General features: G+C 47.4%; 2 protein-coding genes across 3 annotated transcripts in view; both read left to right on the top strand.

Annotated features, from left to right (window-relative positions):
* LOC147449045 (uncharacterized) overlaps positions 1–14,519 on the top strand; it is a 209,403-nt gene extending 194,884 nt beyond the window's left edge. Inside the window, exons 5-8 of the mRNA XM_086521529.1 lie at positions 13,077–13,176; positions 13,251–13,292; positions 13,389–13,430; positions 14,135–14,519. Of these exons, the coding sequence (XP_086377655.1) occupies positions 13,077–13,176; positions 13,251–13,292; positions 13,389–13,430; positions 14,135–14,314 (364 nt within the window). The 3' untranslated portion in view covers positions 14,315–14,519. The remainder of the gene's footprint in view (positions 1–13,076; positions 13,177–13,250; positions 13,293–13,388; positions 13,431–14,134) is intronic.
* Positions 14,520–18,350: 3,831 nt separating this feature from the next.
* LOC147449046 (uncharacterized) lies at positions 18,351–20,547 on the top strand. 2 transcript variants are annotated; one of them, XM_086522515.1, is made up of 5 exons: positions 18,959–19,110; positions 19,756–19,838; positions 19,925–19,974; positions 20,069–20,166; positions 20,266–20,547. In XM_086522515.1, exons 1-5 carry the CDS (start codon positions 18,995–18,997, stop codon positions 20,306–20,308), a joined length of 390 nt encoding a protein of 129 aa, XP_086378641.1. In that variant the 5' UTR covers positions 18,959–18,994; the 3' UTR covers positions 20,309–20,547. The 2 variants fall into 2 exon arrangements, 1 of the variants encoding a protein (XP_086378641.1); XR_015189528.1 differs by lacking the exons at positions 19,925–19,974; positions 20,069–20,166; positions 20,266–20,547 and adding an exon at positions 18,351–18,871 and having other exon boundaries at positions 19,756–19,812.
* Positions 20,548–23,584: the final 3,037 nt, after the last annotated feature.

A 23,584-nucleotide genomic window follows, 5' to 3' on the forward strand; every position in this document is an offset into this window, starting at 1 on the left:
TTGGCAGGGACCTTCTCGAACCATGCACTAGTGATCCTCACAGTAGCAGACAGGCAGAGGAGTGGGAGCACGATGCTTCGCATCCCAGAGAGGGTCTTGTTGGACTCAACACTCAGAGAGAGGGTAGAGGCTCTCTGGACAAAGGGCTTGGACAGGCATGACTCTCCTGCTGACAGAGTGGCCGCAGGCCTAGCACAGATTAGTTGTCTTTTTCTCCAGGAGTCTTTGGCTCGCCGGGTTGCGGCGAGAGAGGAGGAGCAGCGTCTTAGACGTGGCATTGCTTCGTTACAAAGGATGCAAGAGCAACATTCAGACAGTCCCTGGTTGGAGGAGTAGTTACAGCAGGCTCAACAGGAGCTTGCTAGCACAGAGGAGAGGCGACATGAGTTTGCTTTCCATCGACATGGATCTCAGTGGACCCAGGTGGGCGACAGAGTGACTGGTGCTTTCTTTGAGGTAGTGGGACCTCGGCATTCGCATGCCAAGGTCGGTCAGTTAAGGAGGCCCGATGGGTCAGTTGCTTCTGAGCCCGAGAATATGCGTTCAGTTGCTACTGACTTTTACTGTGAGTTACTGTCTGCAGAGTCCTAGTCAGCGCGTCAGGATGCATGCAGGGAGCAAGTTTGGGCACAGATGCCTTGTCTTGTGACTGAGGAGATGTGTCAGAGGCTCTAGCTGCCACTTCAGCTTGAGGAGCTACACACGACTCTTAGGGCCCTCCCCCGTTGTAGTTGTCCAGGTGAGGATGGGTTGACTCCCAGTTTTTTCTTGGAGTACTGGGACCTGCTTGGCCCAGATCTCTGCAATGCTTTTCAGTACATTTTTCACACAGGAGTGATGCCTGACAGCATGAGCGAGGGCCTGATCTACCTCATTCCCAAGGAGGGTGGCTCCTTGGATGAGATTCGACAGTGGCGCCCCATCACCATTCTCAACTCAGCCTACAAAATTCTTGCCAATGCTCTGCGTTTGAGGATTCAGCCACTTCTGGAGAGTCTGATACATGGGACTCAGACTGGTTTTGTCAAGGAACGTAGTATCCTTGACAACATCTTTACCTTTTGGGAGGCCTCTGCCCTGGCACAGCTCCGTGGTGAGGACCTCGCGATCCTTCTTCTCGATTTTGAGAAGGCATACGACAGAGTTGACTGGGACTTTGTAGAGGGCACTCTACGCAGGATGGGCTTCTCAGATGCTTGGATCAGAGGGGTGTCAGCTTTGTACAGGCAGGCTCATAGTCAGGTACTCTTGGCAGGAGGGAGAGGTGATCGCTTCATGCTTACACGCTCGGTCAGACAGGGCTGTCCTCTTGCCCCTTTCCTCTTTCTGTTCTATGCGGAGGCGATGAGAAGGTTTTTAGTGTCGCAGCAGGTTGGTCTACAGGGCTTAGCACTCCCTATTCGGGGAGATGAGCTACTAGACGCTGAGTTTGCCAACAACTCAGCCTTGTACTTAGATGGCCAGGAGGCCAACCTCCACAGGTGTGAGCAGGCTTTGGAGACCTTCTGTTGTGCATCGGGTGCACTGATCAACTGGAGAAAGAAAGTGGCTTTCTCAGTTGGTAGTGCTCCTGTGCTAGATTGGATGCTAGCAGAGGGTTTCAGGTGGATCCCCCCAGGGACTGCAGTTCGGTACTTGGGCTGTCAGGTTGGTTTGGACTTGTCTCGCGAGCAGCAGATTGCTCCCTTCTCCTGTCTATCACGAGAAAGTTGTTACACTGGAGCTCAACACGACTTTCTTTGGCTGGTACAGTAGTAGTTGCCAACCAGGTGTTGTTGGCGACTATGTGGTACATCACTTCCTGCTGGATCTTCTCGAGTTCTTGTATCAGCCAGGTAGAGAGGCTGATCAGGAACTTCCTTTGGTCAGGATGTGACACTCAGATAGCCCGAGCCAAGGTGGCTTGGCAGGTCATCACTCTTCCTTGTTCACAAAGAGGGCTTGGGATCATTGATCCAGCACAGCAGAGCAGAGCCCTTCTTGGGAAGTTCATCGTCAGAGGACTTCTTCCAGGTGAGGAGCCTTACGGCAGCCCCTCGTCTGGAATCCCATGGTTAGCACTCAGAGAGGCCACTTGGTTGGTAGTCGGCCTCATGTTTCCTGGGGTCCCATGGCAGTAGGTCTAGCGCGCTCTTTAGGTGACTGGCTAGAGTTCACAGGTTTGTCAGAGGAGGTCCAGGGCCTTCAGTTACAGGGCATGAGAGGGGTGCAGAGCATGTGCCAGGACATCACAGAGTCAGTTCCAGCTGAGTGGCTCACGCCCCTCGAGCCAGTAGCACCTCGGTGGATGGGAGGCTTCACATGACTGGAGGTTCTCATCTCAGTGAGGGCCTGCTCAGAGACTGTCCTAGCTCTTTTCTTTGAGCTTCAGGGTGGGGGACGCGTTCAGCGAGTTGCAGTAGAGGCCCCGCAGGTAGCAGAGTGTTGTTTTCAGAGGATCCGAGTAGTGGGCATCTGTGGGAGGACCGTTGTCATAGTCCCTGACCTAGCAGCTCTTGAGACTGGACATTGGAGGCTGTGGGCTTGGGAGTGTTGTCCACTGGCACGAGTACAGTGGGATCCTGGTGAGTGGCTATGGAGGGATCCCTTCTCTTCTGCAGACCACCCAGGAGTCCTGTTCTTTCAGTACACTGTTCGACTGGGATGTCATATACTAGCAGCACAAAGAGAGGCCCGCCCCGCTGCAGCACCTCATTGGTAGGAGGAGGGGCTCATAGTTGAGTTCTTGGCAGTTTTTTGGGAGAGGTTGTGGGACTCCAGACAGCCGAGGCGAGTCACCTTGTTTCAGTGGCTGGTCGCACACTGAGCTACAGCAGTCGGGAGCTGGCTAGTGCATAGTGGTCTCTCGGCCGCATGTGCAGCTTGTGACCACCTTGTGGAGAGTCAGTGTCACTGCCTTTGGGACTGTCCCTCGGGCCAGCAGGTGTGGCTACGAGTTCTTCGGCTCATGCTTGCTCTCTCCACGGCTCGACAGTATACTTGGGGAGCAGCGGCTTGGTCCACCCTCTCTTCAGTTTGAGCTATCTTCCACCAACAGGATGATAGTGATGCAGGAGGGGCGACCTACACTCCAGCCTGCTACAGAGCTTACTCCACAGGAGTGGTGCAGTGAGAGAGAGGAGTGTTGGGAGCTCATCAGTGGCCTGGCACTCTGGTTCATCTGGCGGGCTCTGCTTTTGCATCTCTGAGGCTCGCCCCGTGCCACCAGCAGAGACTGTTCGTGACTTCTGGCTAGAGTTGATCCACACTCTCATAGGACAGTTCGAGGGACTACAGGGCAGCTCCGACCGCATGCGGGAGCGCAGAGAGGCTTTCCTACGACTCTGGCGTCCTGGGCCTTTCTACACTATGGTCCAGGGTGTACTCCGATGGCACTACCGACCACCTGTGTGGCTTTTCCCTCCCCCCATTTCTTGATTTAGCCTCATTGTACATATGTTGGTTTTTTCATTGGGAGAGTCTCCCACCATGGTTGTTGTAGCCCTATGGGCAGTTTCAGTAACTAATAGAAGGATCTTTTTCTCGGGAAAAAAAACAACAACGTATGTGACATAACTGGCAAATCCTGGCCTCTGTTGGTACTCTCCTAAATCTGCGAGTCTTAGTCTCTAGATAATGTGATGATGTGCACATCTGACCAATAGCACATCTTATCCCATGGGATAAATGAGTATCCGTATGGCAAGTCCGATCACATAACCATCATGTGTGAGCTGGAGAAGATGCTCTTTGTAGAAAGCCATCTTCGTGTCAAGCTCTCATGTCAATTCTGTCCATGTTCTCCTAGTGTCTAGCTAAATCAAATCTTGTCTATGAGGGTGCATCAACGAGTATTGGAAAGGGGGTAGTCTGTCCGTACTAAATCCATGTAGCTGAAATCATGATGTCATCTGTGCATACCAACAAGATGGGTCTCCCTTGGAGGCAAGCTGTCGAGAAGACTCCAAAGCTAGGGGAGGATATCTATCTTTCGGGAGATCGCTGATACTGTTTATAAAAGAGGCGGATCTCGTAAGTGCCTCTATGAACAGCAGGGGAGTAGCAAGCTTTGCACGAATAATCTCGTGCGGTACAGAGGCCTTGGACCTAATCATCCAGGAAATCATAGAGACCAGAGACCTCTCCATACATCTCCATCAATCACTACTGCCAGCTCGGCTATGATGGTCTACTGATGGTCTCCATCTGTGTACCCCAGAAGGATAGGTGAAGTAACCAACATGTCTCCTGAAACTGAATGTGCGAACAGATCCTCTCCATGCTCCCCAAAGCTGCATATGCTTTCATCAGTCTGGTCTCTGTTGCTCTCCTCAAGGAGAACTTTGGACCACTGAAGACCACTCCTTGGTAAGTGTATGCGGCTGTATACTCAACCGTCTGCTGACCATATGTGAAGGTCCATGCAGATCGTCTGATCCACTGTGTTGTGGTGTCAAACACTAAAACTTTGGTCTTGCCAAGGTTCACCGACAAGCCTCTATCACTAGCAAAAGTGTGCAATGCATCCAAGTATCGATGCATCCCCTTTGGCGAAACTGAGATCAACACACTATCATGCATACAATAGTAATGAGATCCAGGTCCCTACTAGCTACATCATCTCAAAACATATGGGGAGGGGAACAATCACATGAGGGCTAATGAGGTATACAATGGAGAAAGTATTCAATGGTAATCATCCATTGTATGCATGATTTTCGTGTGTCCCTTGCTTTTATAGTTTTATGAGTGCTTTATTCCCTCTTATAATTCGTGAGTTCAGACTATTCTGAACTTATGAAGGTATATCAATGGTAATCATCCCATGAACTCTCTCATGGGTCTCTACATTGTCGCCTCAATGTCCTCCAAAGTCATCTTTCTAGGAGGGCGTGCTCGATGTTGCTCAACGATGTGAAGATCCTCGCATCCTCAGATAGGAGCTTTAAAGATACCTTGTGGATGGCACGATAGGTATTCTTACGCTTCAAGAGCATCACCTTTGTGAGAGCCGTATTCGGCATTGTGGACACATCTTGCGTGGTTGCTATGAGACATTTTGGTCAGCTGCATTTTGGCCTGGAGGCATTCACGAAGGTGTATGTATGACTATTGCGGACTTATGACAACAAGCCATTGTGGGCATAGGTATTGTTGTGCGAGGAAGGGCCCATTGGGTTGCTATGCAGGTTCAAGGTGGCTAGCCTTGTGGGCTTTTGAACATTTATGCGCCCAACTATGCAAGTGCATGAGCTAAGTTTTGATCACATATTGTGGAGTCATTGCGTCATGCAAAAGAATGGTGCATTGGGGTGACTTCAACTTGCTTGAGGACCCTTTGGATAGGATTGGAGACAACCATGCTACTGTACACGGAGCTGATTTGGCTACTTGTGAGTGTCTATGTATGACCTGGAGGATTTCGGATGTATGGGAGCATGCAGTCTTTGAGCTTCCTTCAGACACCCTTCTTTCTCTCGGTCAGACCGTAGAGTAGGGGAGGTAAATCTATCCAAGATAGATAACTTTTACGCTAATGATCACATCTGTGACATGGGCGGTTCAGTATGCAGTTTGGTGAGTCTTTACTCTGTGTAGTGTGACTCTCTACTATGTGTGGGCAAGATGTGGGGTAGAGCTCTAGAAGAATGCAGTAATTTGTTGTTTGATGACCCCACCTAGTGCAGTCTAGGTCTGTAGGGAGAGCTCTCCGTGACATTGGATGTCAACCAAAGGCCTCCCCAGTCTGCGTTGACAAGTTGACTCTAGAATCTAGCCAAGGCAGCGTGGCTCGTTGAAAGGAGTGTTATGCCTCTCCTTGATGGTCGTATATGCTTTACATTAGCGCACACGATGCTCTTTAGTCTCCACCTCCCTGAAAAATCTTCATATCCTCTCACCCTTAGAATCCCTGTTTCCTTACCAATCTCTATCTCAACGCGATGTGATGAAACTTTGTGATGGCCAATGGCCACTCGAGAACCATACCCCTCCATTTATCTGCATCGCCCTATAAACTCATCCTTCGAGAATGATAAAATCTCATTAATTAATCTTTGTAGTATAGCATCTTAGGAGGTAGGGGTTGCCTAGGTGAGATTCAGGTCTCTCTATGTGACAACCAAGCTCCTAAGGCACACTCGCAGGACCTTGGCTAAAGATAGGCCTGCTAGCCCATTTCGCCACTCATGAGACTCATTCAGGTCTCTCTATGTGACAACCAAGCTCCTAAGGCACACTATTGACTCACATATGGAACAACTCAAAGAACATACACAAGGGATTCCAATCTCACACACAATCTCTATCCAAGCGTATACTCGCCGACAACACATCAAAACAATATGTATATACATCAAGGAAGAAGAGGCATCGAAAGCCTTGCTAGGAAAAGAGGGAAGGAAACCCTCAAGAGCTCTGGCTCTCAAATGGACCAACAATCAGCCATATCTTGCCCTCTAGCATCCAAGAAGGCTCCTGCCTCTCTTTCTCTGTGGATCAAAATGATGCTCACAGAAACCCTAATGCTGGACAATTCACAACTCACCATGGGACGTACGACTAGCGCAACATACACACGGTGTCGTCTCTGCAATCCTGCCTAGACAGTAACTCTCAAGATAAGAGCCAAAAGGCCTCAAAAGATCTAATAGGGTCTTGGGGCCTATAGAGAGCTCTAAATGAGTCTCATGAGTGGTGAAATGGGCTAGCAGGCCTATCTTTAGCCAAGGTCCTGCGAGGCCTCATAAGATGCGATAGTCGAGAGAGTAGATGAGAGAAAAGGGTCCTTACACTCGACCATTGCTTAAAGAGATCTTGATGTTTTCATCGAGCACTTGCCGCCATGCTAGAATTATGGCACGAATCCTTTGTCCAAGACAAGGACCCACATGAGGCCCTCAGCTGCCTCAAATCTAAGAGGCATGACCCATGTGACTCTGTCCTAGCAGCCTTGCATAAAGACCCATACTAGCCAAATTTGCTCGTGGATAGCCTCATGGCTCAGTAAAGCAGCATGGCTACATGCCCACAGCAGAGCATGATAGTGCATGATAGAGGCTGACCATCTCACATCCAAGCCCACAATGACTAGATAGCACCTGCATTGCTGATCTCTACTCAGCTCTCACCATGCAACCAACCAAATTGTCTAGCAGAGAGCATCATCATCATGCTTGGACACAAAACAATCATCGAAAACAGAAGACAAGCACTTAATCCACTAAAGGTATACAAGGAGGGTACAGCTTGAGGAGAATGTGGACCCATGCCCTTCGAAGCCCGCATGCTCGCCCTAGTTAGCGGTCCCGTATCTACTCAGCAGGTAACAAAACCTCGCCATAAGAGGTGTATGAGAATTCAACCAACTTGCCATAGGTGGCACATAACCGTATAGCAGGAAAACTTGTTTTGGTCCTTTGTGCGTGAAGTGGGTAACCTCATGCCTCGGTTGATTCGAGGCTCCGGAGTGACGGCAGAGATGGCGCGAACGCCCCATCTCGGCAAACCGCGGCGCGTGTTCCGCGGGGCGCATGATGGACCCAGTGGGGACATGGACGATGGGGCATAGTCTTGACCCAAAACTTTTCTTTTCAACTCACCGTCTAGGTTACTACGGACGCGTGATTGGTTTCGAGAGTGTTCGGCAACGGGAGTGTCTCTCTCCATTTCTCAAAACGGGGATTCCGCCTCACATGGGGACTCCAGACCCAGGTGATTCAGGGCACCCGGCTCGCATGCGGGCTCCACGGGTTCATCGGTCGGGTCCGTCAGCCGGCCGTCGGCAGTTTTCATCGGCGAGTGTCGGCTCGGCGCTACTCGCGGACCGGTTGTTCGATTTTGTCATTTAGGTACTCCACGCAGAGACCTCGACATACTCTTCGAGATCAGCCATGCACATTCATGAATGTGCGCCTGAGGTGCTCCTTGTTCACGACTGACGACTGTCGACAGTTTTCGGCCTGGCCCACGGTCCGTGGCATTTTCGGTGATTTTCCAAGTTAGCCCAAAGCGGCTTGAGAGGATTCCAGAGGGACCTCTTAGATATGCGCTCAAGGCCCGAATTGCCTCGTTAGCTCAACATGATCCTCAACACGCATGGTGCCAAGAAGGCTCCCGTGCGCATCGAGCTATATGTGGTGACGGGCCGTTTTCTCAACGAGCCCTCCATGAACCACCAAAGGGGACTCGACTCAGCAGGACGTGAGCCTCCTAGCCCGCGCGCTCAAAGTTGCGGGCCCTTGGCCTCTCGGTGAAGATTCCACCTTGACTGTCGCGGGCACACCCGTAACACTTGGTATTAGAGCTAAATCCCCGTCAGCCAACAACGGGTATCCATCAGCAACGTAAGCAAGATCTACTGCCAAGATAAGTCACTAGAGGTGCGAGCTAGCGATGCAAAAGCACTGGGTCACCTGGAATGTGACCGGGGTTGCAAAGTGACGCGACTTCAATGGAATGTGGGAAGCCCGGCCGCAAGGGCTCAGCCGTGGCTTAGGAATACATGGCATGCAAGCAAAACGGAGCCCAATAGGGGTATCCAAGTCGGTAGGTGACGTCGGCTCCAATTTTCTTTGACGAGGACTCTAGGTGAAGAGTCCCTCCATGACCAACAAAGCATGAATCAAGAAAGCAAGCTAGCAGGCTACCGCGGGGGCATAGTGCTAGCTGTCCCCCTCAGCAATCGCCTCGAACGGGGCCGATCCAACCCCTCAAATATGCAACTTATCATTAGTCAGGCTCGTCAGGAGTCGTCAAGCACCTTTTGAAGAAGGCAAGCGGACCCGGAGTCAAACGTGACCATCAAACATTGAGCTTCAACCTGGTATTGGTATGGCTTGGCAGAGCAGTCCAAGGTAAGGGGCCGACTCAATCAAAGATACAGCCTCTGCAGTCAGCATGGATGGGGAGTTGAATTTTAGCATTGGCACTTCAAGCTTGCATGGCATAGGCTATGAGTCACAGTGAGAGTGGTTCATCTTCAAAATGCGAAGCATATAGACCCCTGTGTGGCAGGGTCACGGGCAGTGTGATAGGCTGTCTCCTTCAGAAAATGCAACCACAGCATCATCGAGCAAATGGGTTTTTGGAATGAAGAATGTACAGGGTGTGTGATCCTTGGCATGAACATCGACGACAAGTGCAGATTGTTCACGAGGGCCTAGGAACCTTAGTGGCAAAGTAAGCTTGGACGGCATGATACGCTCAGGATTCACAGGTGGAAAGGAAAGAAACCAAATTTGTTCGGTGGCCATGGCTTGGGAACCTTTGGCTGTTATAACAGTGGGAGCTAAGTGGAGCTCACCAAAATTTCAGAGGCAAGCCCCCATGAGAAATCGGAAAATCAGGTCGCACCATGGATGGAGGGCGTGCGGGGAGTACTCCACCCTCATGCGAGTAGAAACCTAGGTGGACTGGATCAAAGAGCTGCTTCGAGTGGAAAGTGTAAGGAAAGGTACAAGGATGCTGCCAGAAAATGTATCGACATCAAAAAGAGCACAACGAAGCTGCGAGTTCTAAAGCACTTGGAATGGAGCGGGGTTGCTCATCCTTCTAAGTATCTCTGGATTGGAATGGGACAATTAAGAGACGCAGTGTCTTGAAGTAAGACAACATCAGTAAGCCAGCCGCCAGCCAGCGTATATCCTATATGCTAAGATGACCGAGGCCTACTCCAGCGCAGTACATGGCAAAGGAGAAAGAGCCAAGGCTTCTTCACGGTCGGGGAACAACGAGATGTCACCTAGCATGTAGTCCAAAGGGACTCAGCGAGGTCAGGCTCGATAGTCCCCTCATCCTGCAGCAGTAGCAGCATCAACGAGGTAGGTGGCTCTCCTCCATGTATTGGCAAGCAGAAGCGGCGAGGAAAAGCGCCGCGCTAGATCAGCGGTGAGGTTGAGAGTATCTCTTGAGGAGATTTCAATTGACAGGTGAAGGCAAGGAGTCCGGATCCTAGCCCCAACGGTAAGTGGGTGAGCCAAGCAGGGCAATATCCCCCAATTTAATCAAGATGCAAGCAACAATCAAGCCCCAGAACTTCAAAACCAGGAGCGAGTGCCTGCAGAATATCAGGCTACATCCAAAGCCCATCAAAGCAGCGAGACAGGATCTTCATAAGCAGGTCAATGTGCCTGCGGACCATCAGGCTACCTAAGAGTCAAGATTATCATCGGCGAAGCCGAAGCCGGGACCCGAAACGACCCGGTTGGACCGCGCACCACATAGCAGTGTGCTCATCTTCATCAGAACAAAGGCAATCAAAGCTATGTCAACTCAGCAGGTGACATAGACCCATCAAGCAAAGATACCTACATTCGGGCTGAGACAGGAGCCCCTTCAAGGTAAAGACAGCACAGACGTCTACATTCGGCTCAAGCTGGAGCCATTAGAGGTACAACCATGAAGACCCGAGATGAGTGATTCTCAAGTTTGCCTTCGATGGCCAACGAAGACATCCAGATATGAGCACTCGGGCTCAATTCAAGACAAGCTTAAAGCAGGCAACAAGAAGAGAGGCAGCCCGGCCATCTTCCTTTATTCAAGTTACCTTCTTCAAGTCTTGCCCTCAAGTTTGCAAGACTCAAATCCAAACATTCAGGTTCAACCGAGTCCTGAAGTACGTCAAAGTTTCAAGGAATCAATGGAATTTTACCTCGTTGGGCGACAAAGTCTTAGGAAAAACTTGACTCGTATGTCACGCGGGGGACCAGCGCTCAATAAGTCTGGAAGACGAGTCGTAAACATACCTTACTTCAACAGCAAGTAAGGCTCAGATCAAGACTCAAGGTCTACAAGAGCACTCGAGTAAGTGCTTCAAGAAGGAAAATCCAAGGGCAAAATCTTCAGGAGGTCCACATACAACCTCGGCAATTAAGCCCAAAGATCGACTTTGACGAGTACGTGCTCTCCATGGAGTAGTGAAGGATTGACAAATCTTTTTTGGCAGAGGCATGCTGCCATGCAATTAACCAAGCTTCACCGCGAAGTGGACATTCGTCGCCATTCAGGAAGGAACCAGAACGAAGACATGTAAATCGGCTTACAAAGAAGCAAGTGGGAATCAATGCGACTTGGTTCTCACACTCAAAGACGAGTGCTGCGTCGTCAAGGCAGCTCAGGTATGACTCTGGAACAGACAGGTTTGTCTGGATGGATCAACGCAGCACGTGATCTATGCCAACTTGTGTAAATTCTACCTTATCAGCCCCATTAAAAAGTGTCAAGCGGACTTGGTACTCACAACATTCTGCCAATAAACCAGCACGCCTGCTATGAGAAGACACTGCCATTCTCGGCCGCTCAGAAGCATCCCATCTTTTCACCTAAGTAGGGGCACGACATTCTATACCCTCCAAGGCGTTACTCGGGGAACTTCCAATCCCGCCAATGCCAATCGCGAGGACGAGAGTTTTTTAAGAGGGGGGGGGGGGGGTGTATGGTTGATTCGGGGTGACGGTGGACAGCAAACGCCCGATCTCAGCAAACCGCGGCGCAGGTTCCGCGGGGCGCACGATGGACCCGGTGGGGATGATGGATGATGGGGCATAGTCTTGACCCAAAACTTTTCTCCTCAACTCACCGTCTAGGTTACTACGGACGCGTGATTGGGTTTGAAAGCTCCCGGCAACAGGAGTGTCCCCCCCCCATTTCTCAACGTGGAGGTATACGGGGAGTCCGCCTCGTATAGGGACTCCAGACCCAGGTGATTCCGGGCACCCGGCTCGCATGCGGGGCTCCACGGGTCCGTCGGCCGGCCGTCGGCGGTTTTTATCGGCGAGCGTCGGCTTGGCGCTACTCGCGGACCAGTTGTCCGATTTTGACGTTTAGTTACTCCACGTGGAGACCTTGACATCCTCTTCAAGATCAGCCATGCTCATTCATGAACGTGCGCCTGAGGCACTTCTCATTCGCGATCAACGGCTGTCGGCAGTTTTCGGCCCCGGCCCGAGGCGGCACCGGGGCATTTTCGGTGATTTTCCAAGTTAGCCCAAAGTGGCCTGAGAGGATTCCAAAGGGATCTCTTAGATATGCGCTAAGAGCCTAAGGCTCGAATAGCCTTGTTCGCTCAACATGATCCTAAAGACACTCACGCACTCAACTTCAACTCTCAACGCGCGGTGCCAAGAAGGCTCTTGTGCGCATCGAGCTGACGACGGGCCATTTTCTGGACGAGCCCTCCGTGAGCCGCCAAAGGGGACTCAAGTCGGCAGGACGCGAGCCTCCCAGCGTGCGCACTCAAAGTTGCAAGCCCTTGGCCTTTCGGTGAAGGCTCCACCTTGAGTGTCCCGGGCCCGTAACACATAGCAGAGTCCCACTCAAGTGACACTGTGTAGTGCAATGTGATCAGAAAAACTGTGTAAAAGAACAGAACTACTGTTGAGCAGAATTTGAGGTCTGATAGAACACATTTTACATCTACTAAAATAGATTGTCCTCATACCAAACGAACAAAAATATCTCCTCTCATTAGAATTCTCTCAAAGGGACTTGAGTTGGACAGACAACATGTATATAGACATGGAGGATTAGAACGCACTAGGGAAATTTTTCTAGACTTAGACATATCTTAAAATGAAATTTCCGATCATATCAACTTGATATAAGGTCTATTTCAGGGTGTTGTTAAGAGTGTGCAGGAACAATTGTAGATTGTAGATCATTGCTATTACCATCCATGAAGTTGTGGAAGTCCCATTGCAGAAAGTACGACCGCTCCCTTCCCCCTACCCTTTCGCACCCAGATCATACCAAACCCCACGACACCCCCCCCCCCCCCCCCCCCCCCCCCCCCCGGCCCACCTCTAGACCATATACACTCCTACCCACTGCTAGACCTGCCCCTCGTCCCTACCCTACCCTCTCCTAGACCTTACCCATCCACTCCTCCCCCCTACCCTATTAGAATTCTTGTATTTGACTGTGATTTTAAGGAATATGCTCTATACAATCACTCTCGAAATATATTACATATGGTTTAATAGGTTTATTAATCTCCTTGAGTTTGCAACAATGCCTATTGCTTTGATTTTTAAGATACGACCCCATCCTTCTGCATGTTCATGCTTATACTCTAATGTTTCTTGCTGCTGGTGTTTTAGAAACTTAAACGGTGAGAACCTTGCTGGATTTGAAGTTAAAGATTTGCAAAACCTGGAAAACCAGCTCCAAGCTGGTGTAACTCGAGTAAGAGCAAGAAAGGTACATTTACACCACCAACATATGATATTTCGAGTTGAGAATTGTAAAAATCTGATTGAGCTCTCTCCAAACAGATGCAACTGTTGATGGAGCAGATCCAAGATTTTCGCAAAAGGGTGTGAATTTTTAGTTCCCTAATTGTAGATTTTGTTGTCTTATTTATTACAGTATATTATGTGTTTTATTCTCATCTTGCTTCTCTTTTGATCTAGGAACTACTTCTTTTACAAGAGAACGACCTTCTTAAGTCTAAGGTGACCTTTGTAGATTTGTTAAAATTCATATTAATGCTTTTGTCTGAGTCTACAGTTTCTCCAATAGAGTGTTCTAATAGTTGACTCACATATGTTGTCTCACTGTTTTTGTCTTTAGGGATAGTATCTAAGGTAGCTTTTCCTAGTAGAGCTTTCTGCTGAGTATAATTACGATGCTGTGCATGCGTCTGTGCATATGTGTCTCATGCCTGTGCCTTGCATAGTGGTACACAGTTTCCTTTTTGGCCCACATAAGTCGTTAGTGAAGCAATCACAGGCTGTTGGATAATGCTTGGCGGTTAGTGCAAGTTAATGATGGCATACTTTTGTCTTCCAGTTATCAGTAATGTGTTACTGATGCAACTATTCCAAAATTAAAAACCAGTGCAAATGTGACCATGCATGAGGCATATTTATTCAAAATGCTACTGATCACTATGCATTGCGTGTCCACTGCCTAAGGGAGGCATTATCTAAACATCAACTTTTGTAAATGTAAGGCCATTGTGAGAGAGAGTTGACAGTTTCTATAAAGAGGGGCATGAGTAATGGGTTGTACACACTATTTTGTTATCCTCTTCTGTAGTCCACTGTGGCTTTTCACCTTGTTATGTTAGAAAGGTAGAGGAAAGAAGATGAAATGCATTTTAAGATAGTCTCCCAAAAATTTCTGGCTGATTTCTTTCTTATCTCTGATATTGCAGCTTCTTGAAGCTTCCTCTATGCAAGCAGGTAGTGTAACCACTGAGACCACCTCTCAGGACATTCAAGACATTTCTAGCATCAAAACCGGCACTGGAAATCCACGGGCATTTACACAAGAGAATGAGTCTATCATAACTGTGGCTGAAACAACCCTCCAGCTCGCATGTCCTCGAATGTAATTAAGAGCTTGATGGAGAAAAGTCCTTTGGGTTGGCTCAGTTAAATTGTCGATGAGGATCTCTAATGCACCTTGTGAAATTGGTATAACCAAATGTAATTGTTCGAAGGAATATTTGAAGATCCTTGATCTAATGGTAAAAGTAATAAATAGTATTGTACTAACAACATCTGGTGTGGTTTATGCAATTTACAATGTTTGTCTGATCACTTGCAACATTTTAATCATCACAATGTCCCATGTCAGAACATTACTAAACATGATGATTATGCTGTAATTCGTTTTTTCAATCGTTTTGACATTCTAATAATAGACAATGTACCGATGTTAAGGGCATAGGATCTCAGAATAGCTGATGTAGCGGATATTCTCTCTTCAAGTCGAAGTTACTACAAGTGCATTCATACCTAAACCTTGCCAAAACATTTGTGTAAAGCTCATAGCTAACACAGTTAACATATTAGTCACTTTTGTGCATGTTCTACTTCACAAGTGAGCACAAGTCCAACATACTGCGTGCACACAATCATGAAATCACCTTCTGTATCTGCTTGACAAAACATATTAGTAAATGATTAAAGGGTATTTATTGTGTCTTTCTATCTACTTCTTACAATGATAGGCACAAAATTGTCTGAACTCTAGAAGCTGATTTTGGATGGATGAGATGTCAAATTAAGTACCAGATACAATATAAAATGTGGACTTATCTTAAAGGAATTCCTGTCTAAATTGTGTTTATGAATATTAGTAATCAAGAGTTCGAAACTCTCCAAGAGAATCATAAAAAACTTTCCATGAGCACTTTAATCTATCACTGCAACAAACAAAGCACTGCATTTGTAGCTGGGCTAGAATGTGACATGTATTGGACAGCCAGTTAGTAGTTAGAGTTAGTCTTGGTTCACGCTTCACTATCTCTATTGTCAGCCAATCTGTAGTCAATACGTTAAGCTCATACTGAGTTTGGGATCTATGGGGCTGTATCTACTTATAGTTCATTTTTTTGACATTATTTCATTTTCGTTATGCCATTCCTCTTTCAATTGGTCTTGCTATGTGCCATTGAGTGACATCTGGGACGCATCCACACTAGAGAGCACGACATAGTTTACGTAAGCTGATGGTCGTTCGGTAGACAATTTGCTAGTCCCCAGTCAACTAGTCAAGAATACGTCTAGCCAATCAACTAGTCCAAGCAGGGCCTAAGGTCGACCAGTCTAGCAGGTAAAGAGGTCGTTTGGTTTAGCAGGTCAAGAGGTCAACTAGTACTTGGACGACGATCATCTTGGGAAGCACGTCTAATACCCATAGAATAGGTTGGTTCATATGGTGCTCATGTATGACACATACAAGGCACTCTAAGGACTGTTCCAGTCCCCTCTAGGGCCCTGTGATACTATCATTGAAAGCCCTCCACCCCACTTCCACTACCTCCCGAGGCATCTACATCAGCCACCTTCTCGTCACCCTCGTCCCCTCCTTTCCCGCTTACTCTACAACTTTATGTCTCCTCTCAAGAGCAAGCTACTCAAGAGTACACAGAGACTGCAGAAATGGCCGAGGACCTAATCAACATTCTTGCAAAGGTCAACATCAAGTTTCCTACATAAAGGGATTCTCCAATGAGGATGCAGACAAGCACTCAAGGAGGTTTGTTTCCCTCTGCAAAGGTCGGGATCTAAACAGAGAAGATGCATAACTAGTTCTGTTCCCTGAGAGCTTAGCAGATAAATGGGGTAGTCAGTTTGATGAGAACAACTTCACTGAGTGGAACAAGCTAGAGTTTGATTTTTTTTTGGCCTGGTGACTATTAGGCAAAGACTCTAAATGAGCTACAAACAAGTGAGACCTTTGCAAAGCTTATAACAAGGACAAGGTATTGGTAGCCACGTTGCCTCAGCAGCCGAGAGATTTTATGTGCATTGCGAAGGCTCTTCCTAAGGTCTCCCAATAGCATCTTAGAGAGTCTCTTCCTTGATGGAGTTTGTGGTTGGGGCTAGAAGATTCTTCAAAGACCCAATGGGTTGTGCTTTGTCGGCAGGTGGGGTAAGCACGGCTAAATGCACACCTGGATGCAGGTCAGCTCTCGTATTTTCGGAAGATGTCTCTCCTTGTGATCGGGTATGCCCGTTGACCAGTAGCTGCTAGCAAATCTTGTGCCTGCAGACAGTTGCACCCCGATGTCCTTTCGCCAATTTAGTTGCATCACCCTCAAGGGTTCATTTGCATTTAAACGTTCATTCTGCAGCGTTCCCCTTCTGTGCCGTGTTTTCTCTCTTAGCACCAGCACATGGGAGTGCTCCAACCGGCCAGCCACCGTCTCCCAAGGGCATCTGCTGATGTGGCACGCCCTCTAATCCAAGCCCCGCCTCTTCCAGCCAGCTTCTCACTCAACGATCTGCAAGCTCACTCCCTCCACGTGTCTTGAGGCTTCTCTGCACCGTCGCTCCCCCTGCAAAAGCTTTGTCGTGCTCAAGATCGATGATCAAGATCCAGCCAACCAGCAAGCCATAGCCTTCCTCTTGCCGGCCGGCTGCTAGGAGCTCTATGTGCTAGAGCTATCTCTTGTTTATTCATTTCATTTTAATCATGAGAGGTGTGGGCGACACTCGCTCACACATAGCACCAAGAGCAATACACCATTGCAGCAGTTGTCCCAGGGTAGAAGACTTTTGGCAACCACGATGATGATGTAATGCACGCCTGAAGACATGACTGAAATCAATTCAAGAACCCATTTAGTTGTCTCATACCGTCCGACTCACCTTCCCCATTTTCCCCTCAATTTGTTTGACGAGGAGTTCGGCACTTCGGTCAACCTGCCGGCTATACCAAATCCAAAACCTCGAGCACCCCAAATTGTAGTTCCAACAGCATCCATTCCTGAATCGTTGTCCCTGCCCGAGCTGGCTGCTTTACCCCCACCACGCATTACAGAGACGCCTCCAGCCCTCGTCACTACATTGCACGGCTGGAGGCCAGAGGGGATCGAGGGTTGGGGGAGTAGGGGAGATGAGAGCCATCGATTGGGGGGGGGGGGGGGGGGGGGGGGGGGCGCTCGGTTCAGGGGATGGCGGCGCAGTTATTGAAGGGGGAGCGTGAGCATTCCATGCCTCCCTTGGCGTGCAATGTGGAGGGTGAACTAGGCCTCGTCCTGCTGCGCCCTGCGTTCGGGATTGCATTGCGTGCCTCCCTGCGTTAGGTCAGCCCCTGCACGAGCCTGCAACGATTCCCGCTTTTGGGAATCACCTGGTTTCTCCTGTTCATGCAATTCGTAGTCGGGTGCTTCATGCCCTGCCTAATGCGTAGCTGGGTGCTTCATGCGCTGCCCTGCAGCAATTGCATTGCGATTCCGGGTGCTTCATGCGCTGCTTGCAACCATTGCACCTTAATTCTTGCTTATGCTTATTACCTTATTGAAGCTGTGCGACTTACAACAGTAGTATCATATGCTCGGAGACCCGTGAAGCAAAGATTGCATAGCTCTTTACAACAGCCTAATACCGTAGCATACAAAGGCTCATGCTCTGTGTGCCTTATACTCTCTTTATACCCTCAGCTCTGTGCCTTATACCCAGTTGTGTGTCTTATACCGGTGAGGCTTTGAAATTGCAATGGGGAGGAGGAGCATTCAATTAAGTGTTCCGCTTCACGAGCTCATAAACAAACACTCACGAGGGATGGAAGATACGAGGCCGCTCTGCATCGAAATTGTGCGTGACAATGGGAGAAAAACTCGTCATGCATTGCAACAGAAGAGTGCCGGGCTAACAAAATATGTTACGAGAAGAGGGTCGGCATGATGGAACATCTTCAAGATGATCATGGCACCGAGTGTGATATCCTGCTACGCAAGGGTGGTCGACCTCAAGGCATGATGAATCGGACTTCGTCAAGGCAAACACATACGAAAAGCAATCAAAGGTGCGGTTCAAGGATGCGGCTTATAAGTTCGAGAGAAACAAATCAAAGTTTCTACAAGGGAGGGAGTCCTTGCTTCGAAAATGGAATGCTTTCGATGAGAGTGAGAAGCTAGCAAAGGGATCAAAAGAAGCTTTTGTAGAAAGAGAAATGGCCAATGCATTAGGGGACTACATGAGCACAAAAGATGTACGCATGGCGGGTATACATAAACGGATTGATGGTGGCTTCGAAATAAATGTAAGCATATATATGGCAACCATCACATTTTATTTGTTATAAGGATTAAGTTTTTTTTTCTTTTTTGCTCTCGACTCTTTTTAGAAGCGTAACCCCGGTGGAAAAATACATAAAGAAGAGGAAAGGGTAGAGGAGAAAGTTGCAAGCATGTACTCCGGTATGTCGCATGTAGTGTCGTTATTTAAATGACTAATTGTATGGTGTAATGCGGATTTTGAATTTGGTGTTAAATGAGTTGCATGTCTTGTAGTCAAATCTCACATTGGATGATGGTCATGGTCCTTTGCTTGCACCTGTGAAGCAAGAAAAAAAAAGGAAATTCATAGAGGGTACTCCCCTACCGTTAGGTGCTTCCTTGCTTGAAAATTCGTTGTCCATTTAAAGAGGAAAACGGGTAAAACTTTGTTTATGTAGAAATATAAATCATGCATATAGTAGATGATGTTACTTACCTTCTCTTGATCTTGTCAATATACTTCAGATTCGGGTGACCATTGGTTTGTCAAAGCAAATCCAAATGATTAGTGACTCTCCTCTTTGCAAAAGCGACATGCCATTTTCTTTGGTGATAGGCAACGGGGGAATTAACTTGGAAGCAAGTAGTAGTAATGGCAACGAGTCCATAAAAGCAAGGTGAATATTACCATCCTCTAAAGGTTTGACATTCTCTATCATTTGTTATGTATGAATTTGCTTTGACATATAGTTTTGAAAGTGGATCATCAATTTACTTTAAATCTCATCTATCTAATATAATTTCGGAAGTGGACATGAAAATGCTTGAAGATATTTCTCATGCCAAAGCTTCCACAAAAACAATGAACTTGTTTATGATGTAAGTATAGCTTATAGCTCATTTGTATGCTTTCAAAAATATTTCGTGTATTATGTAAGTTTTCAACGCAATTTCTTTGTTTTTTATGGTGATAGTTGGATAGAAAACACATTGCCTAAAGAGATTTTAGACAAAGTTTGGTTCATGGATAGTTTATGGTATGACTATCTCACACTACGTCACCATGAAGACATTGGAGTTATCAATAATTACTTGCAAGGTTTAGATATGTCTCAACATTGGTTCCTTTTTCTACCAATAGTTAGTAGCTATGCTTTATTCATTTTCTTTTAGCTTGAAAGTGATGTGATGTATCTTTGGTTGTCATGCTTAATTTGTTGCATATTTATGTCTTGTTTAAGGAACCATTGGGTCTTTTATGTCATCTTTAACAATCACTTCAAAAAGCTTGACAAATTTCCATGGGATTCACATGCTATCAGGTACTTCAATTCATTGCCGGATTCTAATGGCACAACCTATCTTGCTGGTGGTTATAGGTATGTATGTGGTAAGGAATATAGAGGTTATTGGGTGAGAGTTAGATCTAAGAGCTTTCTTTGTAGGGTTCTTGAGATTCTATCTCACAATGTTCGAACGAGGGTTTGAAAGAGTTCATGGCAAAACCAAGAATAGGACTTTCACCACTAGAAATACCTGAGGTGTGTCAATGACTCAAGTGTTGTACACATATGTTATGTTGATAAGGTCAATTTATATGATTTTTCATTATTGAAAATTGATGCATGTCTTTAGGTTCCTCGTCAACCAAATGCCCATGATTGTGGGTTTTATGTTATGGCTTATATGAAGCATTTTATTGCTAGACCTTTGACAAACGATCAAAGAGCTGGGTATGTAAATGTTTTTCATTGAAAAAACACTTAACTTTATGTGATGGTCTATCTTTAGTGATTTACATGGTTCACTAACTCTCTATGTTTGATGTACAGCTCACAAAGACTTGGTTCAAGCACCAATCCGTTCACAGGCTAAAAGAGGATCTTATAGCATGGAGCAAAAAGTCTTTAGGACTTGATGAAGTGCAAGGATGATGTGTTTTGGACACCCCAGATTAAGATATCTATGTAGCATTTCTTTTTTATCTCATGCGTTGAAAATCTCTTTATTATATGTAAAACTTTTGAGATGCAACTTTTGAGATCTTATGAGAGCATAGTGCACCATATGCTAGTGTCTTTTATGTCACATGATGGAGTTATGATGTAAATTTTTTGTTCTTTACGCAATATAATCCATCTTGGTTTCTCCAATATGTCTCTCTGTGCATCTACTCTTGCTATTGATTGCCTACCTTTTGTACCTATTAAGAGGGATGTCGTTCTTCTCTCCAATATGTCGTTCAATTTGTCTATTTCATGTGTGATGTGTTAAGATGTGAGAAATGATGTGTTATGATGTAAAAAATGATCCATGGTCCATATGATGGGTTTCTTGGTTTTGTTGTTGTTCAAGACCCAAGCTGAGTTGATGCTGGGTAAATTGGCTCTCAGAGGGATTGGCCCATACTAGATACACAAATCAATCGGGGACACAACTTTCTATTTGAAACAGTTGGATGGCGTAGTGCTAGCCAAGCCTCCTATATTTTAGTCATATGCTGAAACAGAAGCCTGAACCAGACCCTGTAAACCTTGAGTAGATGCAGACCAAGCCATTCATCAAAGTTGATTTAATACTGCCGATGCCGAAAAATCTCACACTCAAAGCTGAGGATTTCCTGAAGTAAGCAAAGATTGAGATTGCCCGCACTTGATCCACATTTATGCACCACAACGGGAAGCAGTCATAGTTGAGGTCGTGCACGTACCCAATTCGAAAAGAACGCCTGGCTCAAAGTCATTGATAAAATTGAATGCGGCGTAAATGTGATTTAAAATTTCCATAATTACAGACCACTTGTACATGCAAGCGACTTTTTGCAAGCTTTTGGGTGCATTCAGACTGCGCGATGGACCTGCCTCTGCACAAGCTGCCTTTTCCACCCAAGTGTGAATTCCTGAGTTAGAGGTGCAAAATGTGATTGGCACACATCAGCTAGAGTCAAAAAGTGTGCAGTCAGAAACAAGCCTTAGCTTTCATCCTCTTGTGCCTTTTGCTAGCGGATTTGAGTGGGTTTTGCAGTATGCTTCCACCCAAAGAGTGATCATTCCGAAGGAATGCCAGCATTTGTACCTAATGCCATCTAAGGAAGCACCCTCCTTGGGGATGAAATAGGTCGAACCCTCTGACAAACTCTGTGGCATGTTGCAACCCACTACAAACACCAGGCCCTAGCAACTCCCAACATCTCAAGTAGAAACCAGGGGTCAAGCCTTCCTCTCCAGCCAGCTCCAGTGCAAGAAAGCGCTCAGTGCATCTAATCAATTCAGAAACGGAGAAAGGTCTCTCAAGGATAGCATGTATGTCCTCAATGACTTGCTGTCTCACATGAGCCCACACCTTTGGTCTGCATGTATCCATATGCGCTATAGGTGCCTTTGCTGACAAGAGCTCTCTGTAGAAAGCTGTAACAATCTCTCTAATCTCCTGTGGCTCCTATGCAAGCGAGTCATCCTGTCTTTGAAGTAGGCAAACCCCTGTGCGCGAGTGTCGAGGTCCAGTGATCTCAAAAAACTTTCCAAATACTCTATCCCCGATCTGTGTCCACTGTGAGGCCCTCCTATGGAAAGGCAAATCATGCCTCCTATCTCAGCTCTTGTCTCGCTTGGACAATTTGCGTCAACCTAGGCATTATATGACTGTCTCTACTGCCTTCTATGAAGGGAGGACAAGCCCTGCCTGCGTACGTGGACTGTCTCATATAAAGCACTGCTCGGCTCTCTCCCTGCGCCTGTCCTCTGAGCTGAACCTCCCACACTACTCATAGCAGTCTGCGAGATCATCTCTCCAGTACTAGACAAGCTGTCACGGTTCTCCCCGAGCACTCCCATGGTTGGGTGCGTAGATATTCTACAATCAAGTCTCCTTGAAAACACATGGTAAGCCACTCGGCCAGGCTAAGCACAAATAAATCCTTTTTCCACAATGCATGCCTCAATGAATTAAAAAAAAGATGCATAAACTTATCTATGCATCCCCAGTGCCAATGCCAGGAAACCAATATGTCTCATACTGCTTGCCAACTACTCGACCACAAAAAATCAAATATGTCTCTAGCACAAGTGGTGCTCCTTAAGCATCAAGATGCTAATGCAATCAGCCACCACATATCGTTGCAATTGCATTCTCAAGAGTCCTAGTAACGCAAGAAAGTGTGGTCCACCAAGTTCTGAACGTTCCATGAGACAAGCCTCAAGGGGAAGCTATGAGAACTGAAGGTGCTACAATAGCGAAAGGCACAATCTTTGGCAAGGGTTTGGACAGGGATTAGTCCGTTGCCAAATGACTGCGAGGCTTTGAAAGACTGGTGAGGCAGAAGAGTTGTTGAATCATAGACCAATATCTCCTGGCAACCCGCCATGCCTCTGCCTCTGCCTCTGTCTCAGCTCAAGAATACTCATTGTTAAATACATAACAAGGGGCACTCGGGGCTCGCTACTACTCTCTCCACACCATCGCCATCTCCCCCCCCTTCGTGCAGCTCTCCCCTCCCCCCACCCTCATGCTGCCCTCCCCTGCTCCCCCCGCTCTGCCCCCCGCCCCCCCCCCCCTTCTTGCCTCGCATTGTCCCCACCCCACCCCATAGCTTCTATCTCCTCTAGCCCCCACCCCCCCCTTCACCCTCAAGTGCTATCTGTGGGCTACCTTCAGCCTACCGGTGGCTTACATTGAAGTCTTCCTCCTGATCCACCTCAGAATGACTCTACTGAAGCCCCCTCATTTGACACCGCGGAGCCGACCCTTCGACTTGCTCTTTTGCCAGAAGTGCAAGCGAGCTTGATGGCCAAGGTGGAGCGACTTCAAGCCACCTCGGTCATTTGCAAGATTGTAGGCACACGGCCAGCAAAGGCAAGGTTCGGGACTTGCTCCACACCTAACTCCTCATCGAAGTGGACAAGATCATTGATATACAGATTCTCGGGAGAGGCTATTGCCAGATAGAGTTTGAGTCTCCAAAGATGGCAGCCAATGTCACGGGGACGTGGCAGCTGTTAACAATGTCACAAGGACATGGCAACTGCTAACTTTAGTTGTTGGTTTCTTTCCAATGGGTTTTGTTTTATTTTTGAGACCCTCTTTTTTAAGTAGCAAACGGTCGGACATTGTATGGCCAATGTGAACGGTAGTTTCACCCGTAGACGGGAAGTG

This window comes from Adiantum capillus-veneris, chromosome 10 (assembly GCF_014529385.1).
Source record: "Adiantum capillus-veneris isolate H3 chromosome 10, ASM1452938v2, whole genome shotgun sequence".
Classification (NCBI taxonomy): Eukaryota; Viridiplantae; Streptophyta; class Polypodiopsida; order Polypodiales; family Pteridaceae; genus Adiantum; species Adiantum capillus-veneris.

Bases quoted from the DNA above. Each gene is read 5' to 3' on its own strand.
- LOC147449046 (XM_086522515.1), top strand. From the start codon at position 18,995: ATGATTAGTGACTCTCCTCTTTGCAAAAGCGACATGCCATTTTCTTTG. The intron at 19,111-19,755 runs GTGAATATTACC...ACATGCTATCAG, and splicing joins AACGAGTCCATAAAAGCAAG to GTACTTCAATTCATTGCCGG. The intron at 19,975-20,068 runs GTGTGTCAATGA...GCATGTCTTTAG, and splicing joins CACCACTAGAAATACCTGAG to GTTCCTCGTCAACCAAATGC.